The sequence below is a fragment of the Festucalex cinctus genome, chromosome 1 (assembly GCF_051991245.1).
Source record: "Festucalex cinctus isolate MCC-2025b chromosome 1, RoL_Fcin_1.0, whole genome shotgun sequence".
Lineage (NCBI taxonomy): Eukaryota > Metazoa > Chordata > Actinopteri > Syngnathiformes > Syngnathidae > Festucalex > Festucalex cinctus.
In genome coordinates this window covers 8,262,760-8,287,025 of record NC_135411.1, presented here as the reverse complement: position 1 = coordinate 8,287,025, position 24,266 = coordinate 8,262,760, and the positions used below count along the sequence as shown (strand labels likewise).

At 39.1% G+C, this 24,266-nt stretch overlaps 1 protein-coding gene across 3 annotated transcripts in view; it reads right to left on the bottom strand.

The window, feature by feature from the left end:
- The window catches only part of tnr (tenascin R (restrictin, janusin)), a 169,084-nt gene that overhangs the window by 102,159 nt on the left and 42,659 nt on the right, over window positions 1-24,266 (bottom strand). For all 3 annotated transcript variants that reach the window (XM_077514753.1, XM_077514770.1, XM_077514763.1), the window contains exons 3-7: window positions 9,495-9,628; window positions 7,746-7,959; window positions 6,931-7,031; window positions 6,683-6,845; window positions 3,760-4,236 (exon numbers count right to left, since the gene is read on the bottom strand). In XM_077514753.1, coding sequence (XP_077370879.1) covers window positions 3,760-4,236; window positions 6,683-6,845; window positions 6,931-7,031; window positions 7,746-7,959; window positions 9,495-9,578 — 1,039 coding nt within the window. In that variant the 5' untranslated portion in view covers window positions 9,579-9,628. The remainder of the gene's footprint in view (window positions 1-3,759; window positions 4,237-6,682; window positions 6,846-6,930; window positions 7,032-7,745; window positions 7,960-9,494; window positions 9,629-24,266) is intronic.

Below are 24,266 nucleotides of genomic sequence, written 5' to 3'. Positions count from 1 at the left end.
TACATTTTCAGTTAGGGCTGCTCAATCATGGATAAAATAATAATTACAATTATTTCGGTAATTGAAATCACAATTATTCAAACTTTTTTTTGTGGTCCAAAACAAGAAAATATTTATAAATGTATAAATTTTAAGGAAAATAAAATTATTTGAAACACTATAATTATGTAAGCTCCTTTTGGACCAAACAAGATTGATTAAATTGGTCATTTTAAAATAAAAAGGTGCACATATATACATTTAAACAACTCAAAATTAGTATTAATAATCTTTTATTATTGTTTATGATTATGTCGATTTTGTAATTGTGGAGTGTAATAATTGAAATTGTACTTGAATTTCGATTAACTGCACATTCCTATTTTCAGTTGAACTATTTAATGGATGCCAGAAAGATCAGGACACGGCCATGCATGGAGCTTTCTTTGACAGATGCTGAAGAAGGTCTAATCTGTCAAAATGATTCATAACATTACACTGTCTGGATCGCTATCCTAGTTGGGGTTCTTGTCCATCAAACTTCATATAGATTGCCAAATAGCTTGGAAACTGGTGCGCAAGTTCATTTTTTTCTAACTTTGAACATTAAACCAATTTGTTGTTGTTCCTGAGTTGTGCAGATAAAACTGTTTTGTAGGTAACACCGTGCATGTCAGGGACAATGGTGTTGTATTGTGTTTTTTTCTGTGTGATTGTGTGAATTTTTGTCATGGAATGCTGGCTTGCAGTTCAGTGCAGGCGCCATTTTGTTTACATTTGCAATCACAAAATGTTAGCGTGAGATGCTTCCAAGTACACTTAGAAATGAAACTGACTGTGTTTTTATTCTGTAAATTAATATAGTATAAAAATATACAATAAAATCAAATGTTGTAATGTTCCATTTTGTTTGGTAATGTGAGATTTATTTTGTTGCCACCTTGTCATGGTGCATCGTTCCTACAAATAGCCTAACACTTGAGTGAAATGTTTGTGTTTTTCAATAACAACTGATTAACATCAAACACATTTTCATCACAATTGTAAGCTTCTTAGACAAACGGTGAATGAAAAGTGACGAGCGCCTTTCGAAAATGTGTCTGACTGACATGTTTGGCATGAAAAGAATCATTTTCTAAAGCATCAGTTTCTACTGAGAGCGCCTACGCTAAAAATAAAAAGCCAACTCCCGTCTATCCGAGTGTAATTTGAGTGCTTATTGGAATGATAGTGAAATACCTTTGCTGTCAAGATGAAAAAAAGCACTACTCGGTTCAAGTTGATCGCTGCTTTTGTGGGCGGATAGATGCGCACGTAAAGATACACCTCCTCTTACCTGACGCCTGAAGCGTCCCATTTTAAGTCAACAGCCGTCATTATTCCTCATAATGGGAGGGTAGAGGCCACCGGAAACATTTTCCGCTTTTCATAGCGTGCAGCACTTCAGCCCGTCAACCTACAGGTCTCTGATAATTGGACGCAGTCGTTTGGTATTCAGCTGCGAAACGCGGCACCTATTTCCACATCTAATTGCAAAGGTATCAGCGATTCCGACCACCTGACTTGGATTATAAATAGGCCGGCGAGGAGGGCCTCAAACTGGCGACTACTGCCTATCTGTCATCTGCTCCCTGCATGTCTGTTCTCATCCATCACTCGCTCCCAAATGGCAGGGGAGGATCCGATAGTTGGCGCGGAGGCGCATCCAACAAAGACGCGCCAGACTCCCCGGCCGGCTCGGCGGCGGCTAATGCGACGCCTCTCTCCGAGGATGAACGTGACGTTTGACAAATGCGTGCTTCCACGCCTTGTGCTGTCCGGCGAGTCGCACGCGCGGCCACCTGCATTCGAATGAGGCTAAAAAAATAAAAATAAAAACGATGGCAGTGAATATAATGACCGCTACGTAATCTATAAAGCAAAATGCATCACCGGGATGTGTGGGGCTCGGATAGATGCCGCGCATTAATACTACGCCAGGTGGTTGAATTAATTTCCTCCAATTAAATCAGTTTTATTTATCCGCACACATACCGCGCACATATGTCCATATCCGCTTGACCCGCAGTTGAACTTCCAAAGTCAAACACCTCAAAAAGTGGCGAAGTGAAGAGGTTTTCTGGAGAAATGTGACTTAACAAGTCAAACACAAGTTCAAACTTCATCAGCAATTCGGTTCAGTCACTCGCCAACTTTTCTGCTCTCAACGAAGGACGACACTTCTCACTCTGCTTCCCTCCCGTTCTTAACGCTTGCTATGCGGTCTCGGTGTCAAAACTACGCAACACAATCGGCAGTGTTCAATACCTACAAATTAAATTTAGGGGTGTCAGACTGTAGGAATAATGGTATCATACATTTGCTGCAATGAAGAATTGCTTCTGTTTGCAATGAAGAATGTTTTGCTCTGCTCCACACTCACGTTCACATAGCCTCGCTATGTTATCTTAACAGAAGATGACTCAAGAAGCTGAAGAACGAGAGCATCTAACGCAGCAGAATGGTTAGAGCCAGTCTGCTGAGGCTGCCTGTTTTCTGGTAAGAAATGATTGAGTGCATATGTACTCAGCAATCTTCCACTCACAGGGCTCTACACTAACTTTTCCACTACCAGCACTGGTGCGAGTGACATTTTGAGTTGCTCGCACAGCACAGGATTTGGTCGCAACCATTTTTTGTGGAGGTGCAGCATGACCTTAGGCATATGTAACTCGATATATTTGCAAAATATTTCATTGGAACACGAGGTTTGCCAAAACAAGTCAATAATTTCGTATAACTTAACTCATGTGAACATTTTTTTTTTTCAGTTCACCCCCCCAATGCATACTGTGCTCCCCTAAGGATCTCAGGCTGAAGTTGTTTTTTTGTTTGGTTTTTTTTCAAGTTTTTCCTTGCTGCCATCAACATTTGTCAAATGTGGGCATGCAAAGCCCTTTAAGACTCTTTTGTGATGAACTCTTTTTACTGCCACACGTTATTAAAAAACAAGCCCCAATGCCAGCGGATTTTGAGCATCTGAACTCATCTTTCGAAGCAAACAGAATATTGTGTTCTTTTGCTACATAAACAACATGGGTACCACATGAATGATTGCATTCCATTCTTTCAATAGAAAAAACATTTTTTCTACCTTATTCCGTTCTTTAGTAATCACCATTTGAAAATAGGTCATTTGAGTGACATTGAGTGAAAATTGAAAAGAAAAGATACATTTCCTCCACAACAGTGACTTTGATACTCAGATTTTTTGTTTAGTGACGCTCCGTCAAATTAGGTTTAATGTTAGAAAGGGTTTGATCATTCACGTAAGCCTTGAAAACGTTCTATTTCATCAAATTGCGTCATGTTTCATTGTAATTCGCAGCTCTAGTTAGGGCCCGAGCAGCTACTGTTGCCATCTGCTGGCCATAGTTAGTGGGTGTTTTTGATTTCACAACTCATTGACCCGGCTGCGCTGCACTTGAACGTTGCACTGACCACTGATATATTCACAAAAAAAAAAAAAAAAAAAAAAAAAAATAGTTGACGTCACTTAACGTTTATGGCGGCATACATCGTGATTGTACTAAACGTTATTAAACATTTTTGGCGCTCAAAGAGTTAAGGGCTATATAAATAAACTTGACTTGAAAACAGAGTGCTGTAAAAGGTGACCTAGGCAGTTTTTCTAAATCTCTTGGATGGGTTGTGCCTGTTCCATTTCGTTGCACTCAATGATACAATGACAATAAAGCGATTCTTGATTCTGATCTCAAGTGTGACACAGGTGGAACTTACCGGAATTGCAGTCATCTCCAGCGAAGCCATCCTGGCACACGCAGAATCCGTCCTTGCAGATTCCCTTCTTGCTGCAGTTGTTGGCGCAGTAGACCAGCGAGCAGTCCTCCCCGACGTAGCCGGGCCGGCACTGGCACGTTCCGTTGACGCACAGCCCCTGGTCCGAGCAGTCGTTCACGCACCTGCCGACCATGCAGTCCTCGCCGGCGAAGGAGTCCTCGCACACGCACTCGCCGTCGACGCACAGGCCGCGGCCCGAGCAGTCGGCCGGGCAGCGCGGCTCCGAGCAGTTTTCCCCGGCGAAGTCGCGGTCGCAGACGCACTCCCCTTCGATGCACACGCCCTGGCCGGAGCAGTCGTCGGGGCAACGGGGCTCGGAGCAGTTTTTGCCGGTCCAGCCTTCCTCACATATGCAGCCGCACAGCTCCATGCTGAAGCTGCCGTGGCCGTTGCATCCTGGGAAATAGTCGAAGCGGCCTGGGGATGGGAAACGTTTACACATCAAGTCATGCTACAGTGCTTTGGAAATAAGTACACTCATCCAATGACAGAGTGAAAGTTCAGCACTTTGTGGATTTTTTTTAAAAAAATTTTAGGGAGGAATCTATCTTAGACTTAGACTTAGACTTGACTTTATTGATCCCTTTGGGATGGCTCCCTCTGGGAAATGTACATGTCCAGCAGCAATGAGAACAGATAATAAAATAAAAAATAATTCAACAAGGTTATTACACCAGAGATTGAATTAATAATGATAATAATAAAAATATAAAAAAAATACAAATTTGACTACATGTGTATGATATGTATATATATATATATATATATATATATATATATATATATATATATATATATATATATATATATGTATATGTATATGTATATGTATATGTATGATGGCATACTCATGATTCTATTTATATGAAAAGAAAAATTAAAAACAAGAAAAATATGTATAGTAGGAAAGCATTAACGCTAACCTTTTTTGAATCATTTTCTTTCTTTAAGTGCTAAGGTAGCTTCTTGTACAGTCATGCTCCATAAATAAACACAAACCACTTGAGAAATGCTTGCGATGAAGGCGCAATGTGATGCTCAATTAAGAAAGCACTTAATTAACAAAGCAGCACCGTGGATGCTTTGTGTCGGACTCGATTCCCGGTAATGAGTGGGTGAGTCAACACGGGCAGGTGGATGAGTTTGCTTGGACTGTTTTGAACCAAGCAGAGTTTTGAAAATTGGGACAAAGTGGTTGTGGGGGAAAAAAAAAAATCATCTAAGTCAAAATTGTACAAAAACAAGGACATATACGGAAACCAAGTTTCCAATGCATTTGGTTTGAGGGGAGGAGCTTCCTTCAACAATGAAGGCACACTGGGATCGAAGCACAAAGCTTTGGCAAAATGGAGGAATTCACAAAAACTCGAAAGTGAGGTTTCATGCACCCAACCGATCTCAACATCATTCATTACAAATGAAAAGAATATCAATTCATTTCATACATAAAATATACCTATGTGTTCAATAAGCAAGACTAAAGTAAATATTAAAAGCCAACACGGCACGGCATGCTAAAAGGACAAGATGAAAAATGTTTTTGATCTTATCCTTGATTTGTATCTTTTGTGAGATCGTCCTTTTATCTAAGGTGAGCTGGAATTTTCCTGGGGGCTTCAATCTTTAGACAATAGCTTTCACTTTCATCCCGCACATGCTCCAAGAATGAGAAATGAATTCCATAAAAATGTAGCGTGTAATTAGAAGGAGGATCCGACTTTTTTTTTTTTAAAGCTTCCCCAATGGACATGCTCGTCAGATTTGACTAGGTGTGCGAGTTAATCCAGTTACCAATGTCCGACGTCAACTTGAAGTGGAAATAATTTTTTTCCCCCCACTTCAAGTGCTCATAACTCAAAGCACTCGTATCTCAAATTTTTCTTCCACACTTGAAATGAATGGAAATGCCATTTTCTAGCCCCACAGAAACAACAAAAATGTTTGTAAGAAAAAAAAAGCATAACATGATAACATAATTAATATAGAATGTAAAGAATTAAATAATTTGTGCATTGTGATTTTCGAGGTTCAATGATCCTTCTGGTGTGAGCGCCTTGGCCACTAGGGGGCAGTATAAAACAGACATGAGGAAGAAGAGTTTCACAACTAAGGGACTTAGGAAGCTGCAGTTTAGGGATAGACCGATTATTGGCCGGGCCGATTATCGGTGCCGATGTTTGCCATTTTGACAAATATTGGCATCAGCCTTTTACCAATCACTGAGCGGTGAATGTTTGTGAACGTAGCAAAATATAGGGTTTTTTTGTCAGGCTTTGTTCGCAGACAGTTTTGCTGACACATTGGGAACTCCCCTACACTTTATATTTTTAATAATAATAATAATGATAATAAAAGTAAGAAATTATGTTGAAATTTTGGAAAACTATCTTCAGTAGAAAACTTTAGGGAACTACTGACATGCTTAGTTTTTAACTTTGTGTAACACATGCTGATGACACTGGAAGCTCCTGGCAAATTTTGTTAGAATTTTTAAACAAAGCTGTCAATTCTTTGTATGTTTATTAAGATTAAAATGGAAAAAAACAAATAAATTTTTTTTTTGATAATAAAATGTTCTCTTTTACTGAAAATGAATATCGGCTTTCAATATCAGTTATCGGTCTCCTTGACTACAAATAATTGGAATCTGTATCGGCCTTGAGAAAACCATATTGGTCTATCACTACTGCAGTTAATAGTCTCTTTTCACAGAGGATAAAGAATATATGCCTTTAATTATCATTATATTCTGTTTGTCTACGTGTTGCTGCAACTTTTGTTTTCAAATATTTCTCACTTATCTGCTGTTTTATCGTGATGCGAGCTGCTAACTAAAAAAAATTTTTTCTCCAGACTCACTCACCCATGGCCGGGTTCTCCCGACAGCAACCGGACCCGCATTGCGCTCGCAGCATGGAAAGCTCTCTCTCCAGCATCTCCACCCTGGTGGCCAGCTGCTGGATGTTGACAGTCGCCGGGCAACCGCACGCCGCTTTCGGGATGCTGATGCGGTGAGTGAACGTCATCTGAAGAAGGAAGCGTCAGTTTTTAAAAAGACAAATCTATGATTTAATTGCAGCCATTTTGAGACAATAAGGTAGAAAAGGACACCTGACTGTTTGCATCCAGCGTCTGTTCAGTGTACTCTGCAGGTCCAACGGGGTCCAGCGGGCCCTCCGCAGAGGCTCTGGACCCAAGCTCGGCACGCGGGCCTAGGAAAGAGTTTTTTTTTTTTTCCTTCTCTTTTTTTTAACTGTAATCACATATATCTGAAATTACAGCATGAATTAAGTTGTTCTAGAATGTATTTTATTTTATTTTTATAGGAATAATTTTTATTTTTTATTTTTATAATATTGTAAAAAAATGAGGTCATACTAAAAACAAAACACAATATTGTGCTTTTGTACATAACATTATTATTATTGTTTTATTATTATTATATTATTATTATTATTATGTTATGTTGTAAATACACGCACACAATGAATTCATATTGACTTGCTTTACAGGCATATTACGTTCCCCTTTATCTGAAAATTAATGTAGATTTTAAGCATAGAAGGTGCAAAACATCCCTAATGAAAATTAAAACTAAAAAAAAACTAGCCACAAGAGGGTGCTAGAACTGCACAAATGGAAACCTTATCGTTACATCCCTAGTAATGAAGTTCCATTACTGACAGATTTGGATTTTCCAAATGGGAATTGAAGGCCTACGGTGCTTTTTTTTTATTTTTATTTTTTAAAGGCACTTAAGCCACAAATAGAACATTTGTGGAAAGTGAAACTTGACAAACAAATAACCATCTGCCCTTCTGGTGACGTACAATTCACAAACAGGCCTTAAACTTGAATACCTTCACATCTGTGTGTAAACAAAAGCCAATCATCCCGCCCCCCGAAAATCAATACGAAAGCCTCACCATTTTCCGGCGGCGCCGAGGCGTCAAGGTCGACGGAGCAGAGCGATTCCGCGGGCACGTTGATGTTGTAGACGTGGTTGAAGACTAAAGGCTGCTGCTGCATCGTCTGGTTGGTGGAGGACGTTGAGGAGCTTTCCCCGTCCGGGGTCTGTCTCCGCACTCGGGTGGTCCGAACTAGCTTGTTGTCTCCGGCGGGCGCAGCATCAGTAGCACCCTACACAGGAAGGAACAAAAAAAAAAATCACTTGTTTCCATGTTTGTTAAAACAGTCTTTTTTTTTTTTTTTTTTTTTTTTGTTAAATCAGTTTTGGCTCCACCGTGCGTATGACAAATGATTGACACCTCATAAGTCACACCTATATATTAGGGGTGTCAGGCCATTTAAACTTTAGAATCAGAATTAATCACAACTTCAATAGTTAACTCAAAATTAATCACAAATTCTAAATTTTCGATAAAATATACGTTTTAAGTTTCTTGTTAACATAGAAGTGAAAAAAAAAATGTTAAACTAGTAGAAATATGGCTGCATCTTTTAATCATAGCCATTTTTTTTCTCATACAGAAATGTGCTATCTGTGTCATTTTTGGTTGTGGATGCAGAGACCACACTAATCCATTATTATGCAACTAAAAACTTTAACATTTAATGAATTGATGGAGTTTAATCGCTTAAAATAATCTTTTGTAAGTGTCAGGGATGTAACGATCATGGCAATATCGTGACGTCGCGATATTAAAACTGCCACGATATATCGTCGTTGTCATGTCACGATGTTAAAAAGCAGCATATCTGCTATTAAAAATAAGTGTGGTTGATTTCACTTCGAGCAGTTCTAGCACCCTCTGGTGGTTATTTTTTGTTTTAGTGCAGTTTAATTTTCACAAGGCATGTTTTGGCCCTTCTATGTTTAAAATCCACACTAATGGTCAGATGAAGGGTATCGTAATTTCCTTGTGAACTGAGTCAATATGTGTAAGAACTCAATGTGTGCTTGCAAGTGCCTCAATATATTATTTTTTTTTCATATATAATATTTATATTTTTCATTGCTGTATTATATTATATTGTTTTTTTTTGTTTTGTTTTTTTAATGTTTTGGCCTTTTTTGTATCACCAAACTCCGCACAATGTCGTGATAATTATCGTATCGCGACCTTCATATTGTATTAATATCATATTATGATGTTTGGACATCGTTACATCACTAGTAAATGCACATTAAAATATACAATAATTTTTTTTCCAAGTTTTTATACTCTTGTTAACATAAAAGCGGAAAAAAAATGTTAAACTAATAGAAATATGTCTGCATCTTCTAGTTATTGATACAATAATTTCAGAATAATTCATAAAACTGAGTTCAAATGAAAAGGTTTTACTGTACTGTAAAAAAACGAGTGTGATATTGATTTGTGTTGAGGTCATTTTTCTGCCACTAGATGGCATAATTGCTCAGTGCATTTTTTTCTTTTCATATTAAGAGCTATCTAATCTTTAACATGAAGCTTGTGAAATTCTGCACATTTTAAAAATTGCAAAGTAAAACTTGAGCCCAGTCTCCAGTTCTCCACAAATATATGTATTGCTAAATTTTGACGTGGATGTGTTAGTACAGACTTTCCAATTAAGGGTCATTAATCGAAAAAATAGTGGCGCTAAAGGAACTTTAAATTAAGTCAAAATTAACAGGCTAATTTTGACACACCCCTAATATATATCGAGATTTTTGAGAGAAGACCTTTTACCTGCAGAGCCATAAAAAGAGCAAAGGTCAGAATCCAGCCTGGTGTTGGCACCGGGGCCGCGTGGCGCTTCAGGGCACGTGGCATGCTGGGTAAAAAAAAAAAAAAATCTCCACTCCGCTGCACTCCACTCACACCTGTGGAGGAATGAATGGATCACATGGGGAATATGGGAACAGCGGAAAAAAGAGCCAGAGAGAGAGAAATAGTGCAGCGGAATATCAACAAGAGCACATTTCAAGGTACGTTCGCCTTGACAAGAGTTTATTTCAATCATTACGAAGGAGTTCGGAGTTAAAGCGGTCTTGAAAGACGGATTATTCCGGTTCTATTTCCATTGCTTGATGGCGCCGTGTCGCTTTTGCTGCATTTGCGTGCGTCTGTGTGAAGGGACCTCCCAGCGTTATCTTCAGTAAATGGAATATAAATACCTTTGATCGGATGCGGAATAATTGCCTTCGACAGGAGGGAGGGGAAGAATCAACATTTTGAGGATCGGAGCGTATTTCTCCGCGCAATAACGGACATTTTGATCTCTCCACACGGGAGGAATACTCAAGTGTTGCTCGGGGAGAGAGCTGATAGAAGGATTTCAGGAGAGACGTGGTTCGGAGCCATGCCGCCGTAATCCTCTCTCTGCCGAGTCGGGAAGTGAAAGAGGAGCGAATAAAAAGATACACGTGGACGAGAAAATGAGTGGAGTCGCTCCAGACAAGACAATGTTCAATGTTCAGACAAGATAAGGCTTTTTTTTTTCTTTTTTTTTTCTGTTTTTACTATCAGCCATTTCCAATATTGTATTTACGGACACAAGTATTGGATTGTCATGAGGATGTCACCGACAGGAAGTGAAAATGAAATATGGAGTTGGTCATCCTTTGCAACTCGAGTGCGATAGACTTTTTAACACACGAGGGGAAAAAAAAAAACTGCTCTTATCCGGTCTTATCTAGAGCTGGGTATTGCCGGCAATCTCACGATACGTTACGTATCGCGATACAGGGGTCACGATACGACACGTATCGCGATACAGGGGTCACGATACGACACGTATCGCGATACAGGGGTCACGATATGATACGTATCGCGATACAGGGGTCACGACACGACACGTATCGCGAAACAGGGGTCGCGATACGTGTCGCGATACATATGTATCCCAATACTTGATCTTCAAGGCAAGACGTATCCTGATATATTACATTACAATTTTCTTGCATTTTATAATAATAGTCATAAGTATACCTAAAGGATATGTTTGTTATGCAGACTGACAAAAATATTTTTGTTAGCAGCTCTTGTGGTTTACCTGGTTTAAATGTGCACACACTGCAGAGCAAGGAGCAGCTTTCACAGACACACTGGGAAAATGCATTAATATGCATGAGCCGATATGAGCAAAAATATCAACGTATTAAAATTACAGCTCTAAAATGTGCTTATTTGAAATATTTGGGGAAATAAAAAAAGCATTTTTTTTTCATGTAACACATTCTATTTCGTTTTTAAACAAAATATAGGAAAACTGGTACATTAAGACACGTGCCATGTTAAGTTTATAAGTAAATAAATGTTGATATTCTTCCTCCGCTTTCATTTTTCTTAGCAAGACACAGTGTCCAATCACTGGTGAACTTTTTTTGCATTAATTGAAGGCAATTAACTTCAAAGATGCTGCTGGTTTTTATTTTTTAGGTACAATGCAAGCTGCAAAGGCAAACGTTAACTGCCTACTTAAAGTCAATGAGCAATATCGATTCTGACGCCTGTGTATCGATACGTGGATTGTAATGAGGCCCGCAACGATATATTGCCGTATCGATTTTTTGAGCACACCCCTAGTTGGTCATCCTTTGCAACTTGAGTGCGATAGACTTTTTAAACACACGAGTGGGGGAAAAAAAAATGCTCTTATCCGGTCTTAGCCACCACAGGGCAGAAGAAGACAAAAGCCCTTTTCACACTGCAATTAAAAGAGTGCAATTTGTTTTTTTTTTCAATTTGTGTTTTGCAGTAGGGATGTACCAATAACGGCAATATTGTGATATTAAAACTGCCACAATATATCGTCGTCGTCATGTCAACAAAAAAACAAAACAAAAAAATAGGTCGGGTTGATTTCCATTTGTGCAATTCTAGCATCCTCTGGTGGGTAGTTTTTTTTTTTTTTTAATGCAGTTTAATTTTCACAAGGCATGTTTTGGCCCTTCTATGTTTTAAATCCACGTTAATGGTCAGATGAAGGGGCACGTAATATGCCTGTAAAGCGAGTCAATATGTGGCGGAACTCAATCAATAATAAGTGATATTAGATATTGTAGGTTGTTTATAAGCATTGCTGTCATGTATAAAAGCACAATATTGTGCGTGTTTTTTTAGTATGACCTCATTTTTTAAACAATATTGTGACGTAACTGCATGATTAAACTATTCAAGTTCCCACCAAGCCATTAGCTGCTCATGTCCTCATTCTCCTTGAAATGAGCAGGCAGGGCTTTTTTTTTTTTTTTTTTTTTTTGCAACAATGAAAGATCTGCTTTGTTGACGTGCTGTCAACCCAGCGGCAAAATCTCCGTTTTTACTTCCTGGTAGGCTGCGACGTCAGAACTTCAAAATATGGGCTTGATGGCAACCCATCATTTCGTGTCGCTGTCTAACTTTGTCACACCGAGTGAGTGCAGTGCATGTGAAGGAACTTACGGGTTTGAGGTACAAGCCGTCATTTGACTGATTTTTTAGTTTTGACTTGTGAGCAAAATGGTATCTGAATACAAACATTTAGGCAGGTATATATATTCTTTGTCCTCTGTGAAGAACAGCATATTAGTGCATCTTACTGAGGAGCCATGTCCAGACACCAGAAGGAGCAACACAATACGTATTGAATTCAGACAAAGAATGTGGCAAAACCTATTTAACTGCTCATAATTTATTTACCATATTTTCCGCACTATAAGGCGCACTAAAAGCCTTCAATTTTTTCAAAAGCTGACCATGCGCCTTATAATTCAGTGCGCCTTATATATGGATCAATATTGAGCCGCAACAGGTCTCGCTGTCAAGACGCTATCGGTGACGCGCATGTGCAGAAGATCCATCTTAGCCATCTTGGATCGCTAGCTAATACTCATACTTTACCTCAGAGAAAATAATAAAACAGCCGTTTATTCATTTTGGGAGTGAATGGAGTTGTCAGAAAGCTGCTTTGTAATCTATTAACTCATTCACTGCCAGTCATTATAGAAAATTTTTACATTTCCAATACTCGCGTGATATTACATTCAATAATTATATATAAACCGAATCTACCAAATAACAGAATAGACTCCCTACTTTTTGTCCCGTCCCGTTCTTTTATAATTAATTGTTTATTTCCTATAAAATGGGGCTATGATGTCATCTACCGGTGGTTGGGCATCAGTAAAGTTGTTTCCAAGTTTGATATTTACAGTGGAGCATGCTCAGATTCGCCCCCATTTAGCACCGCTCTAAAAAATACAATTGACAAGTATACTTGTCGAAGGCAGTGAATGAGTTTTAATAAAGTTTGACTGACCTATCTGACTGTTTTGTTGACATTCCCTTTAGCGCAGCACCATCTAATGGATCCATAACGCAACTCCAACCTCTACTATAGCGCCATATATATGGAAAAAGTTTTAAATATGTCAATCATTGAAGGTGCGCCTTATAATGCGGTGCACCTTATAGTGCGGAAAATACGGTAATTATGGCATTCCTATTACAGGTGTGTGTGGGGGGGGGGGGGGGGGGCGTACAAAAGTAGGTATACAGTTTGTTATAAAACAGAGAGAGAGAAAAAAACAATATTTATGCAATATTTACAATAAAATGCAATATTTATTGTGTTTACAAAAAAAGAAAAAAATTCATTCATCTTATGTCACTAATTTCACCAACGTGATACAACTGTAGTCCTACTTTTGCAGCCTCCTGTATATTCATAAAGTACATTTTTCAACGGGGAAAGATGAATGCAAATGAGTGTTTTGGGTGTGAGCAAAGAACATATTAAACTTGCATCTCAAGGCGCCGTTGTAGTAGAAGAAGAAATAAAAGCCAGTTTATCTTATCTGGTAACAACATTGCAGTTGCAAGCGGTTCACCAGGTGGCCTTAATGGCTGCTTCAAATAAGTGAGGAGGACAAATGGCACCCCGTGGATGTTACTCATTAATATATTCAGTAAAGATAATCAGCAAAAAACAGAACTCTTTCGTGCTATGTTCTCTACATACTGTTTTAATGAATAGGATTTTTATATATTGTTTTATATTATGTCATTTAGGGGTATCTGCAGGTTCATCTTCTTAGAGGCACTTTAATGACATTTAAAGCCCCTCAATTCATTAAATATGACCAGCCACATGGGCTCAATATTATACCATCAACCTGAGAGCAATATTTTTGGGACGAGTTTTCTACCCCTGCTCGTGATTCATTTATGCTAAAATGCAAAACAGACCTTAAGACCTTTGAAGATTGGATGTAAGAATTAGCGTTAGCGTTGTCATTTCACTGGCAATTAGTAAAATGTCAGCAAAAGTCGACTTGAACGGCGGAATGTTATTTGGGGTTCATCAGAGGCACTCGCATGGGAGCAGGTGCGCGCCGACTCACATTTAACGTGAGTTTGTATGTGATTAGTTAATTCTGAAAACATCACAATTATAGGTGGGCGGGCATACTTGCGCAACCACGTTATTTCAGTTCACTTCCTCTCTCAAAGAGATTAATAAATAAATAAATAAATAAATCTGTCGTAAAGGTTGGAGGCCACATTAAAAGTAGGGAAAAAATTCTAATAACTTCCATCCATCCATCCATTTTCTTGACCGCTTATTCCTCACAAGGGTCGCGGGGGCTGCTGGCGCCTATCTCAGCTGGCTCTGGGCAGTAGGCGGGGGACACCCTGGACTGGTTGCCAACCAATCGCAGGGCACACAGAGACGAACTTCTAATAACTTATCCTGTGTATTTATTTATTTGTTTTTTTAGATGCCAAAAACCTGGCATTTGAATGGGGGGGTGTAAACTTTTTATATCCTCTGCACATTTTGGAAAATTATATGTAAAACTTCAAGGCTTTTTAACTCATTCACTCCCAGCCATTTTCCCAGAAACATTTTGACTGATTTTGCAAGGCCCACAGAATATTGTGTTCTATTTCTATAAAAGCATGGAACCTACTAAAAGAAAGATTAAAGTGTCTTCTTTCATCAGGAAAGAAAAAGTATGTTTCTATCTGTTTCCGTTTTGCAGCAATTAGCATTAGAAGAGAGCTAAGTTTCATCAGTTTTCACAAATCTATTTAAAATTGTAAGGAATTGAGCTTTTTTTCTACATGGCCCTGGTTGATCTCCTTTGCTCTGCTGCCACCTGCTGGCCGTTTGTGTAATAACGACCATTTCTGCAACCGCTCTTTGCCGATGCGCCAGCAAGTGCCTAAAGCAACAACGAGCAAGATGATTTGAGTTGAGAGGCTGCATCAAAGCCTTCTGTATGCTCTAGCATAAAACAAACAAACAAAAAACGTATAAATACGTCTTTGGGACACTTACATTAAAAAAAACATTTACACGTCATTGGGAGCAAATGAGTTACAGATTGGTGGTGTCTAAAATAAATGCATGATTAAATAAATACATAATACATAGATAAATGTGGCCTCTATTGACGAGGCATAAAAAAAAAAAAAAAAAAAAAACTTTTACATATGTCTTTGGGACACTTAAAACATTAAAAAAAAACGTATTTACACGTCATTGGGAGCAAATGAGTTAAAGATTGGTGGTGTCTAAAATAAATGCAGGATTAAATAAATACATAGATAAATGTGGCCTCTATTGACGAGGCAAAAAAAAAAAAAAAAAAAAAAAAAAAAAAAAAAAAAAAAAAAAAAAAAAAAAAAAAAAAAGGATGGAGCATGCTTCAGGCTACCAAAAGAGGAACCAATGCATAGCCAATGTTGCACTTTGTACATGGTGGCTAAATCAGCAGATGCTAACTGTTAGCACGCGCAAAATGCGGGGGAAATAATCTGTTATTGCCGTCGGATTGGCTGTGGATAGACATGTGGTTAACAGGACTGACATGGAATTATCTGATTGGCTGTTGACCAGAAAAAGAGATTAGATTCTTGACATCACGTAGCTTAAAACCAGTTGAAACTAGATGCCGATTACATCAGTTCAAAACATCAGTTCAAAACAGGCACTTGACCTCACGGTCATGACCTGAACATGACCCTTGCAAGACCCAAACTTAACCCTGGCATGACCCAATCATGACAGCATTGCAACGACACTGACTCCGATAATAAACGAGCGGGAACCTGGCATGTTTGAAAGGGAAATTGCTCAGCTGTTCAATTCGGACACAGAAGATGAGGACGTTGACGGATTTGTGAATGAAGAGGGATGCACGATAATGCTATTTTCAACCGATACCGATAAACCAATAATCTAGAAGTGCCGATGTCGATAACCGATAAGTAAGCTGATAATTGTTTGCAAAATTAACTTGAATACAAATATGCTTTCGAGTCCTACTATAAGTCTAACAAATACATTGAAACATTGTATAAACTTTGCACAATGTTTCAATGTATGTAAAGCACCGTGAAGCTGAATTTTATTGATATGAGCCACAACCACAACAGATCGACCAACGTGGCATGTCTATAATTATTGCTGGATTTCTTTATTATCTGGTTTATCTGTATGAAATCAAATTGCCGATAATTATCGGCAGATTTCTCTATTATCTGTTTTATCTGTTTGACGTCAAATTGGTCGATAAGTGCCGATAATTATCGGCCACCGATATTATCGTGCATCCCTAAACGTGAGTACATTTTTAAAGTAGAACTGATGTCACTGCTCTGCTCCTGCGACCCGTTTGTTTTCGCAAGCATACGGCAATAATGCGGTGCGCTTTTACGTAAAGCGCAAAGTTAGCGTAAACCTCAAGACCCCGCCCCCGTCGACCGCTGTCGAGCGCCACTGTTGACGAAATCTGAGAGGAAACGCTCTACGTTCAATATCAAAAGGACGTATCGAGTCCAAGGGTCAAAATGCAAAGCCTCATGCCTTGAAGCGTTTTCGACGTGCGTCTGAAAACCAAAAGAGGCTCGATTAAGGATGGATTCCCTCATTGGAAGCCGAGAGGTTTCTCCATCCTGCAGGCTTAGTTTATTCTCTTGGACGCATGCGCTGAGATGAACGCACGTCGCCGACGCAAACCCGAGCACAAGCAGTGTCATGTATCAAGTGTTTCCTCTCGTCATTGCGATCATCATCCTGCCTGCCTTGATGCTAATTAGAAATGTCAGCATGCAGCCTCTCAATGGCGCGCGCACAGCTAAAACGTGGAGGCTGAGACATAAACCCCCCCCCCCCCCTCCCCTCCGCGCGTGGAAATGAAATTGGGATTTGATGGCTCTAAAGAGGCAGGTGCGGCCGACTGATTTTGATCAACTTCAGAAATGAATTTGGAATATTGTAAAAGTCATAGCCAAAGTAAATCGTAAAGCCACACACGGCTCACAATAGGAAAAAGACAAGATGAAAAATGGATTTGATCTTTTCCCTTTGTTTTCATCTTCTCTTGGAACTGACTTTCATCTGAGGTGAGCTTGAATTTTCCTAACGACGCACATGCTCCAAGTGGCTGTGAGATGAGAAGTGAATTCCCCAAATAAGCAGCGAAGGTTACAGCTCTCGTCTTGAGCACAGTCAGACTTGAACAACAGTACGGCACATATGTGGTTTGCGGCTACTCACGGCTAGTTAACGGTAATTCATTTTCCAACGGCCACGATACCGCCTTAGCTGGGCTACGACTGTTGGTCGGTGGGTCAGTTGCTTGGTTCCGCTTCAAATGGAATCATGGGAAAGCACAAAAGACAAATCGCATCGAGACGTGCTATCAAATAAAAATGGAGGAGCGAAAGAGCCCCCTGTGGCCTTTGGTCATGTTTTGGAGATGCTTCTTATCCAAGATTAAAAGTGGCTATTCCCTTTTCCGCCTTCAGACAGAATCTTGAGGTGACATAATAATGCACGGCTTCCGCAGTCCGAGGAAGAGGCGGAGTTCATCTCAGACAGTTTCCCTTTCCCTTTTTATAAATTTGGCTTGTATATCAACTGGTAAAATTTCATGATGGGCTTTAGACATTATTTGAAGGCGGTTAAACTCCATCGATTCATTAAATGTAAAAGTTTTTAGTTGTATAATAATGGATTAGTGTGGTCTCTGTATCCACAACCAAAAATGACACCGATAGCATGTTTCTGTGTGAGAAAAATGGCTATGATTAAAAGATGCAGCCATATTTCTACTAGTTTAACATTTTTTTTCCGCTTTTATGTTAACAAGAGGAAGAAAACGTACGTATATTTAATTGTAAGTTTAGAAGATAAATTTTGCTACTAATCGTGAGTTAACTATTAAAGCCTATTCAAAAATGTTAATCGCCTGACACCCCTAATCTAAATACATATTTAACTCATTCACTCCCAGCCATTTTCACAGAAGCAATCCCGTTTGCTCCCGGCTGTTTTACTGGATTTTGACTGATTTTGCAAGGCCCACAGAATATTGTGTTTTATGGCTATAAAAGCATGGAACCTATCAAAAGAAAGATTAAAGTCTCTTCGTTCATCAGGAAAAAAAAAAGTATGTTTCTGTTTCCGTTTTGCAGCAGTTAGCATTAGAAGAGAGCTAAGTTTCATCAGTTTTCACAAATCTATTTAAAATTGTAAGTAATTGAGCTTTTTTTCTACATGGCCCTGGTTGATCTCCTTTGCTCTGCTGCCACCTGCTGGCCGTTTGTGTAATAACTACCATTTCTGCAACCGTTCTTTGCAGTTGAGAGGTTGAATCAAAGCCTTCTGTATGCTCTAGCATAAACCCCCCCCCCAAAAAACGTATAAATATGTCTTTGGGACACATAGAACATTAAAAAAACGTATTTATACGTCATTAGGAGTAAATGAGTTAAGGTGTGAAATTTAGACGTTTTGTTGAATATTTTTCCATCAAAAATGGATGTTAAAAAATCGATTCGGCTGCCTATTGAATCGATTCGAGAATTGCGTGCTGTAGTATCGCGATATATTGCCGAATCGATTTTTTTTTTTTAAACACCCCTAGAAACAAACCTGAATTCAAGACAAGGCAATCCAAATTTTGAGCTTTGCCAGAAATAGATTTGTTGTCTGTGCGATCAGTTTACAACGTCTCAAGTCAAAAGGAGAACATTTACGAAGCATCTGTCTCCCATAATCCATCTGTCACGCTAATCTCTTGTCGCTTCTCCCGCCGCCAGACCCAGATGGACGCCGTTTGTCGGCGCCATCGGGTCCCGATAAGACATCGAGTGCCGTTTCCAGACTGGGGGCTGATCTCCAACGAGGAGCGGTACCAGGTGCTGCTCGGAACAAAGGTGGCTGAAGAGCAAAAAGGAAGCGGTTAAATTGACCATTTTGTCAAACGTCCTCTTTTTTTCAAATCACCTCTGCTCTCCAGCGGCCCGTCTCACCCCCCCCCCCCCCACCCCCCCACCCCATCGCTTCTTTTCATTTTTCATTATCTGCAGGCGTCATACTCATCAAGCTGCCTTCATTCCTCTTGATGGCTTTTCATTTTTCTCTTAACTGAGAGGATTTTGGTTATCCGTGAAAAGTCTTTTGATTTCCACTCGCTTTGATACTCGGGTTCAAAAGTAGAGACGGGGAGTGAATTTTCCATTTGTTGTATTCATTGTTTTTTGCGCTCTCCCTTTCTGACAGCAGCCCTGTTAGCCCTCGCTTGTCGACCCCGAGCCGTAACCTCCATTTGGCTTGATATTAACCCGCCGGTTCATGTGCAGCCACCCCGGACTTGAACGCCAAAGCAATACCGGGGCCGTGTTGCGTAGGTGATTGCTCCGTCTCCATCGCCGGCCTCTCTCTCCGTTTAGCACTCGCTCGCCTTTCTTTGCCGGCCACATGCTGCGCCTTGCCCGTTATTACCACCACTCGGAGCAAATTGTCTTTCAAGGCCACCGGGCTCTGTTCATCAACAGCGGCGAAGTCTTTCTCGGGGGCTATTTCAGGGCAAGGATGGCACCGAGCGAGCTTTCTGTTCCCAAGCAAAGAATACGACCAATCTGCGAGGTGCCGCAAAAAAAAAGAAGATGTCAAAGGTTTCCGGCAACAACTGTGACAACGGCAGATACGTACCGTAGCGCCGTTGCTCCATTTTTTTGTATGAGATAGCTAACAAAGAGAGCCCCAAAATGGTGCCAAAAGCCATTAATTACCTGGCGCTCGGGCTGGGTATTGCCGCCAACCTCACGATACGATACGTATCACGATACAGGGGTCACGATACAGAGGTCACGATACGATACGTATCACGATACAGGGGTCACGATACGATACGTATCACGATACAGGGGTCACGATACGATGCGTATCGCGATACATATGTATCAATACTTGATCTTCAAAGCGATACGTATCCCGATATATTACATAGATTTACTTGCATGACAGTCATATGTATACCTAAAGCATATGTTTGTTATGCTGACTGACAAAAATATTTTTGTTAGAAGCTCTTGTGGTTTACCACCAAGCGGCATTCATGAGCAAGGAGCAGCTTTCACAGACACACCGGGAACATTTATTAATAGGTATGAGCCGATATGAGCAAAAATATCAAAGTATTAAAATTACAGCTCTAAAATGTGCTTATTTGAAATATTTGGGGAAATAAAAACAGCATTTTTTTCATGTAACATTCTATTTCGTTTTTAAACAAAATATACAAAAATTGGTGCAGTGAGACACGTGACAGGTTAAGTAACTAAATAAATGTTGATATTCTTCCTCTGCTTTCATTTTTCTAAGCTAGACACAGTGTCCAATCTCTGGTGAGCTCTTTTTGCATTAATTGAAGGCAATTAACGTCAAAGACGCTGCTGGTTTTCATTTTTTAGGTACAATGTAAGCAAACGTTAACTGCCCATTTAAAGTCAATGAGCAATATCGATTCTGACGCCTGCGTATCGATACGTGTAATGTAATGAGGCCCGCAACGATATATTGCTGTATCGATTTTTTGAGCACACGCCTACCTGGCGCTATTCAGCGGACACATTCTGAAAAAGCACTCAATTACATTTTCAAATGGTCCATTTCACCGAAGCACCTTCGATAAACTGGCAGGACGCTAAAGAGTCGGATGTTCTTATCTACGATCCATATTGCTTGAAATGCGTTATTGCCGCAGATAGTCGGCGCTTCATTTGTTGGCGTTATTTGAACGAACGGGAACCTTTCCACCACTTAGTAGTCCGAATGCACGAGTAGAAAGGATGTTGCCATAGCATCAGCTGGGCCACAGCTAGAAAACGTGTCTTCATTATACCAAGTACAAGAACATGTGGTTTCCGGCATAGGGGCATATTCACTAAGAATGCGCTGCGTCAGGTAATAGCGCGAAATATTGCACCACAACTGCGCCCGCAGTTACCCACCTATTCACTAAGGATATTGCTCTAATCCAGGGGTGTCCAAACTTTTTCATTTGAGGGCCACATACAGAAAATCAGAAGGACGCAAGGGCCACATAATGTTATGAAGAGAAATTGTGTTTAGTCCTAAACATTGAAAAAATCATTTATTTGTCCTTTTGCATATTTATAAAAATGGTACCATATATAAACTGATTTATTTGTAATATGGCAATAGGGTTTTTATAATTTTGGAATTTTTCATTTTAGTTTTTATTTTGTTTTGAGGTTGTTTTTTTTTTTTTTATTTAGTTAGTTTTAATTAGTTTTCAGGGTGGTTCTGTTAGTTTTTTTTTTAAATTAGTTTTAGCTATTTAATAAATGCTTAGTATTAGTTTAGTTAGTTTCAGTATTAGTTTTATTTATTTTTTTAAATGTGTATTACTTGTGCACAATATTTAAAAAAAAAAAAAACAACAACATGGTTGTAACGTCATTATTCCGGTTTATATCAAAATAAATCTACTAAAAATCACATTTAAAATCATCCCCAAGGGCTCATGCATTAAATTAATTATCAAAGACTAAAACGAAGGACATTTTTGCTATAATTATAGTTAGATTTATTTTTAGTTAGTTTTGTAAATCTAAAATGTAGTTTCAATTAGTTTTGTTTTTTCAAAAAGCATCTTTGTTTTTATTTTATTTCGTTAACGAAATTGTAGTTTTGAATTTTAGTTTTTTCGTTAGTTTTAGTTAACTAAAATAAACTTTAATAGCACCTGTGTTTTTTTTTTCAACTGAGTCAAATGCCATTTTTAGCATATGTTGTGGGCCACAAAAAAAATGGATGGCGGGCCGCAAATGGCCCCCGGGCCGTCGTTTGGACACCCCTGCTCTAACGACGTCATTCATTTATAAAGTACAAATTATTGGTGCGATCGTATTTTAAAAATATATTTTCAGAGGTTGGCGTGGGCGTACAGTATGCATCTGGCACGTAAAAATGATCGGAAAATGCCTCCCCGCCATTGCCGATCAGCCCGGGTTACGTTTTGTCCTAAACTAACACGGAAATATTTCCCTCTCTACATGATCTGCCGTGGATGTTGTGCTGCAAATGGTACGCACTGCTGTCATGATCCCGGAGATCGAGGTTGCGTCAGGTTAATACATACATTTCCAAAAACGTTATTTGCGTCACACAAACGCGGTGTGGCTATTTGCGCTGGCGTTAGTGAATTAGACGCTGCATATCAATGAGTCTCATTTGCATTGGGGTGGGCATATTTTGCGTCAAATGTATGCAAATTACCTCATTTACATACACGCAAATAACACCGGCGCACTGTGACGCAATCTGTTCGGCAGAGCACTTAGTGACGGATTTCCCCAACTGCGCGCGTTTAGTGAATTAGGCGCTCGCTGATTCCTCAATTTTTGCTGGTTAGCGCGCTGCAAAGGCGAATAGGAATAGGACCCATAGTTTCCTCTTCTGCCAGTTGATCAGATTTCGACCTTCCAAATTTCAAAGCCTGCCATTTGTGATATTTTCCACAGTTTTGCAGATCTCTTAGTAAGAGAATTCTCAACTGGGATTTCAACCAGAATTTTATGTCAAGTTTCCTTCCAACGGATTACATTCAGGAGATGACCTCAAAGTGATGTATTTTTCGAACAGACCCCTGAACAACTCATGTCCTTGGGGCTAACTAGTACTGTTAATTTCATCAATGAAAACTAAACAAAAATAATTTCTCCACACACATTTTTCACTGGACTAAAACTAGACTTGACTAGACTAAAACCCTCATTAATAAACAATAAGAGGGACTAAATCAGTCTGCATTTTCGTCGACTAATGGAAAAACAGACTAAAATGTACTTCATTTAATAAAAACTGGACTAAAATCTATGGACATTTTAGTCCATGAACAAAAACGAGACAAAAATTAGGATTTTATAAAATCTTGTCTGTGCTATGTCAATGTTTTCATCAAAAAGATGAGAGAAAATTTGATGTGAAATAGTTTTAGATCCAAAATGTTCAACATAATCTGCTTGCTGACCAAAAAAAAAAAAAAAAAAAAAAATGCAGCGGTGAAATGATAGTCCTGACTAAACTAGACTAAAACATTGACAGTTTTTGTTGACTAAAACTAGACTAATAAAATTGTTTTTCTTGGACTAAAATAAAGACTAAAATGCTCGATTTATAGTTGACTAAAAATGGACTAAATAAAATCGGGATGAGGTTGACTAACTATGATAAAAACTAACAAGCATGAATGAACCTGGATTAAAACTGAGACTAAACTAAAAAATTGGGGATAAAATTAACCCGATGACACCAGTTTTTTCTCCGTTTTTTTAATTTTTAGGACGAACAACAGAGCAAAAAGGCATCCATGTTTGCCAGTGTCTCATCTCGCTCCCTTCCTCCTCTGTTAGTGCTTAACCGCTCACCCCTCCCCTCTCTGCTCGCCGAGAAGGACCAATCCTATTGTGATCTGCTTAGAAGTCGCCTCACACTTACGGCAAACCGTCAAACAGATAATCGGGCCTTGCTTATGCAAGAGAATATCAAGACATCATGGAAGAAAACCGCAAACATTCCGAGTCAACATGGAGGAGCAGTTGGAGGTATGTGAGAAGACGACGGTCAAATTATGGAGGAGAGCACAAGAAAAGGGCAAAGGTACCGTGCAAGTCCTCTAAGTTCAAGCCGTTACAAGTTGGAAAGAATTGATTTTTTTTTTTTTCCTTCTTGAAATGTCTGCTGCAGCTGAATAGCCACTAGCCTTCTATTTATTTATTTTTTCCTTAACAATAGGTAGCCTCAGGCCAACCCATTTTCCATTTTAGAGCTGGGAACGAGAGTGGTCATTCAAAAATTGAAAAAGAATTGAACATAATTAAACATGAAAAAAAAAAAGAATAAAAATTAAATAGCTGAGAAACACTGCTGTAGATCTCTACAGGGTTTCTCAGCATGTACAGTCAGACATATTTTTTTTAAAAAATAGTTTCCAATATATTTTTCATTAATTTAATTCTTTGTTTATTTATTTATTACTCCACCATTCTCAGTGTATTGAATGTTTATCAGCATTTTTGGAAGAATTTTGAGCTTATATTTAGGGATGCACGATAATTTTCAACCGATACCGATAAAGCAATTATTTAGGAAGTGCCGATGTCGATAACCGATAAGTAAGCCGATAACTGTTTGCAAATTAATTTGAATACAAC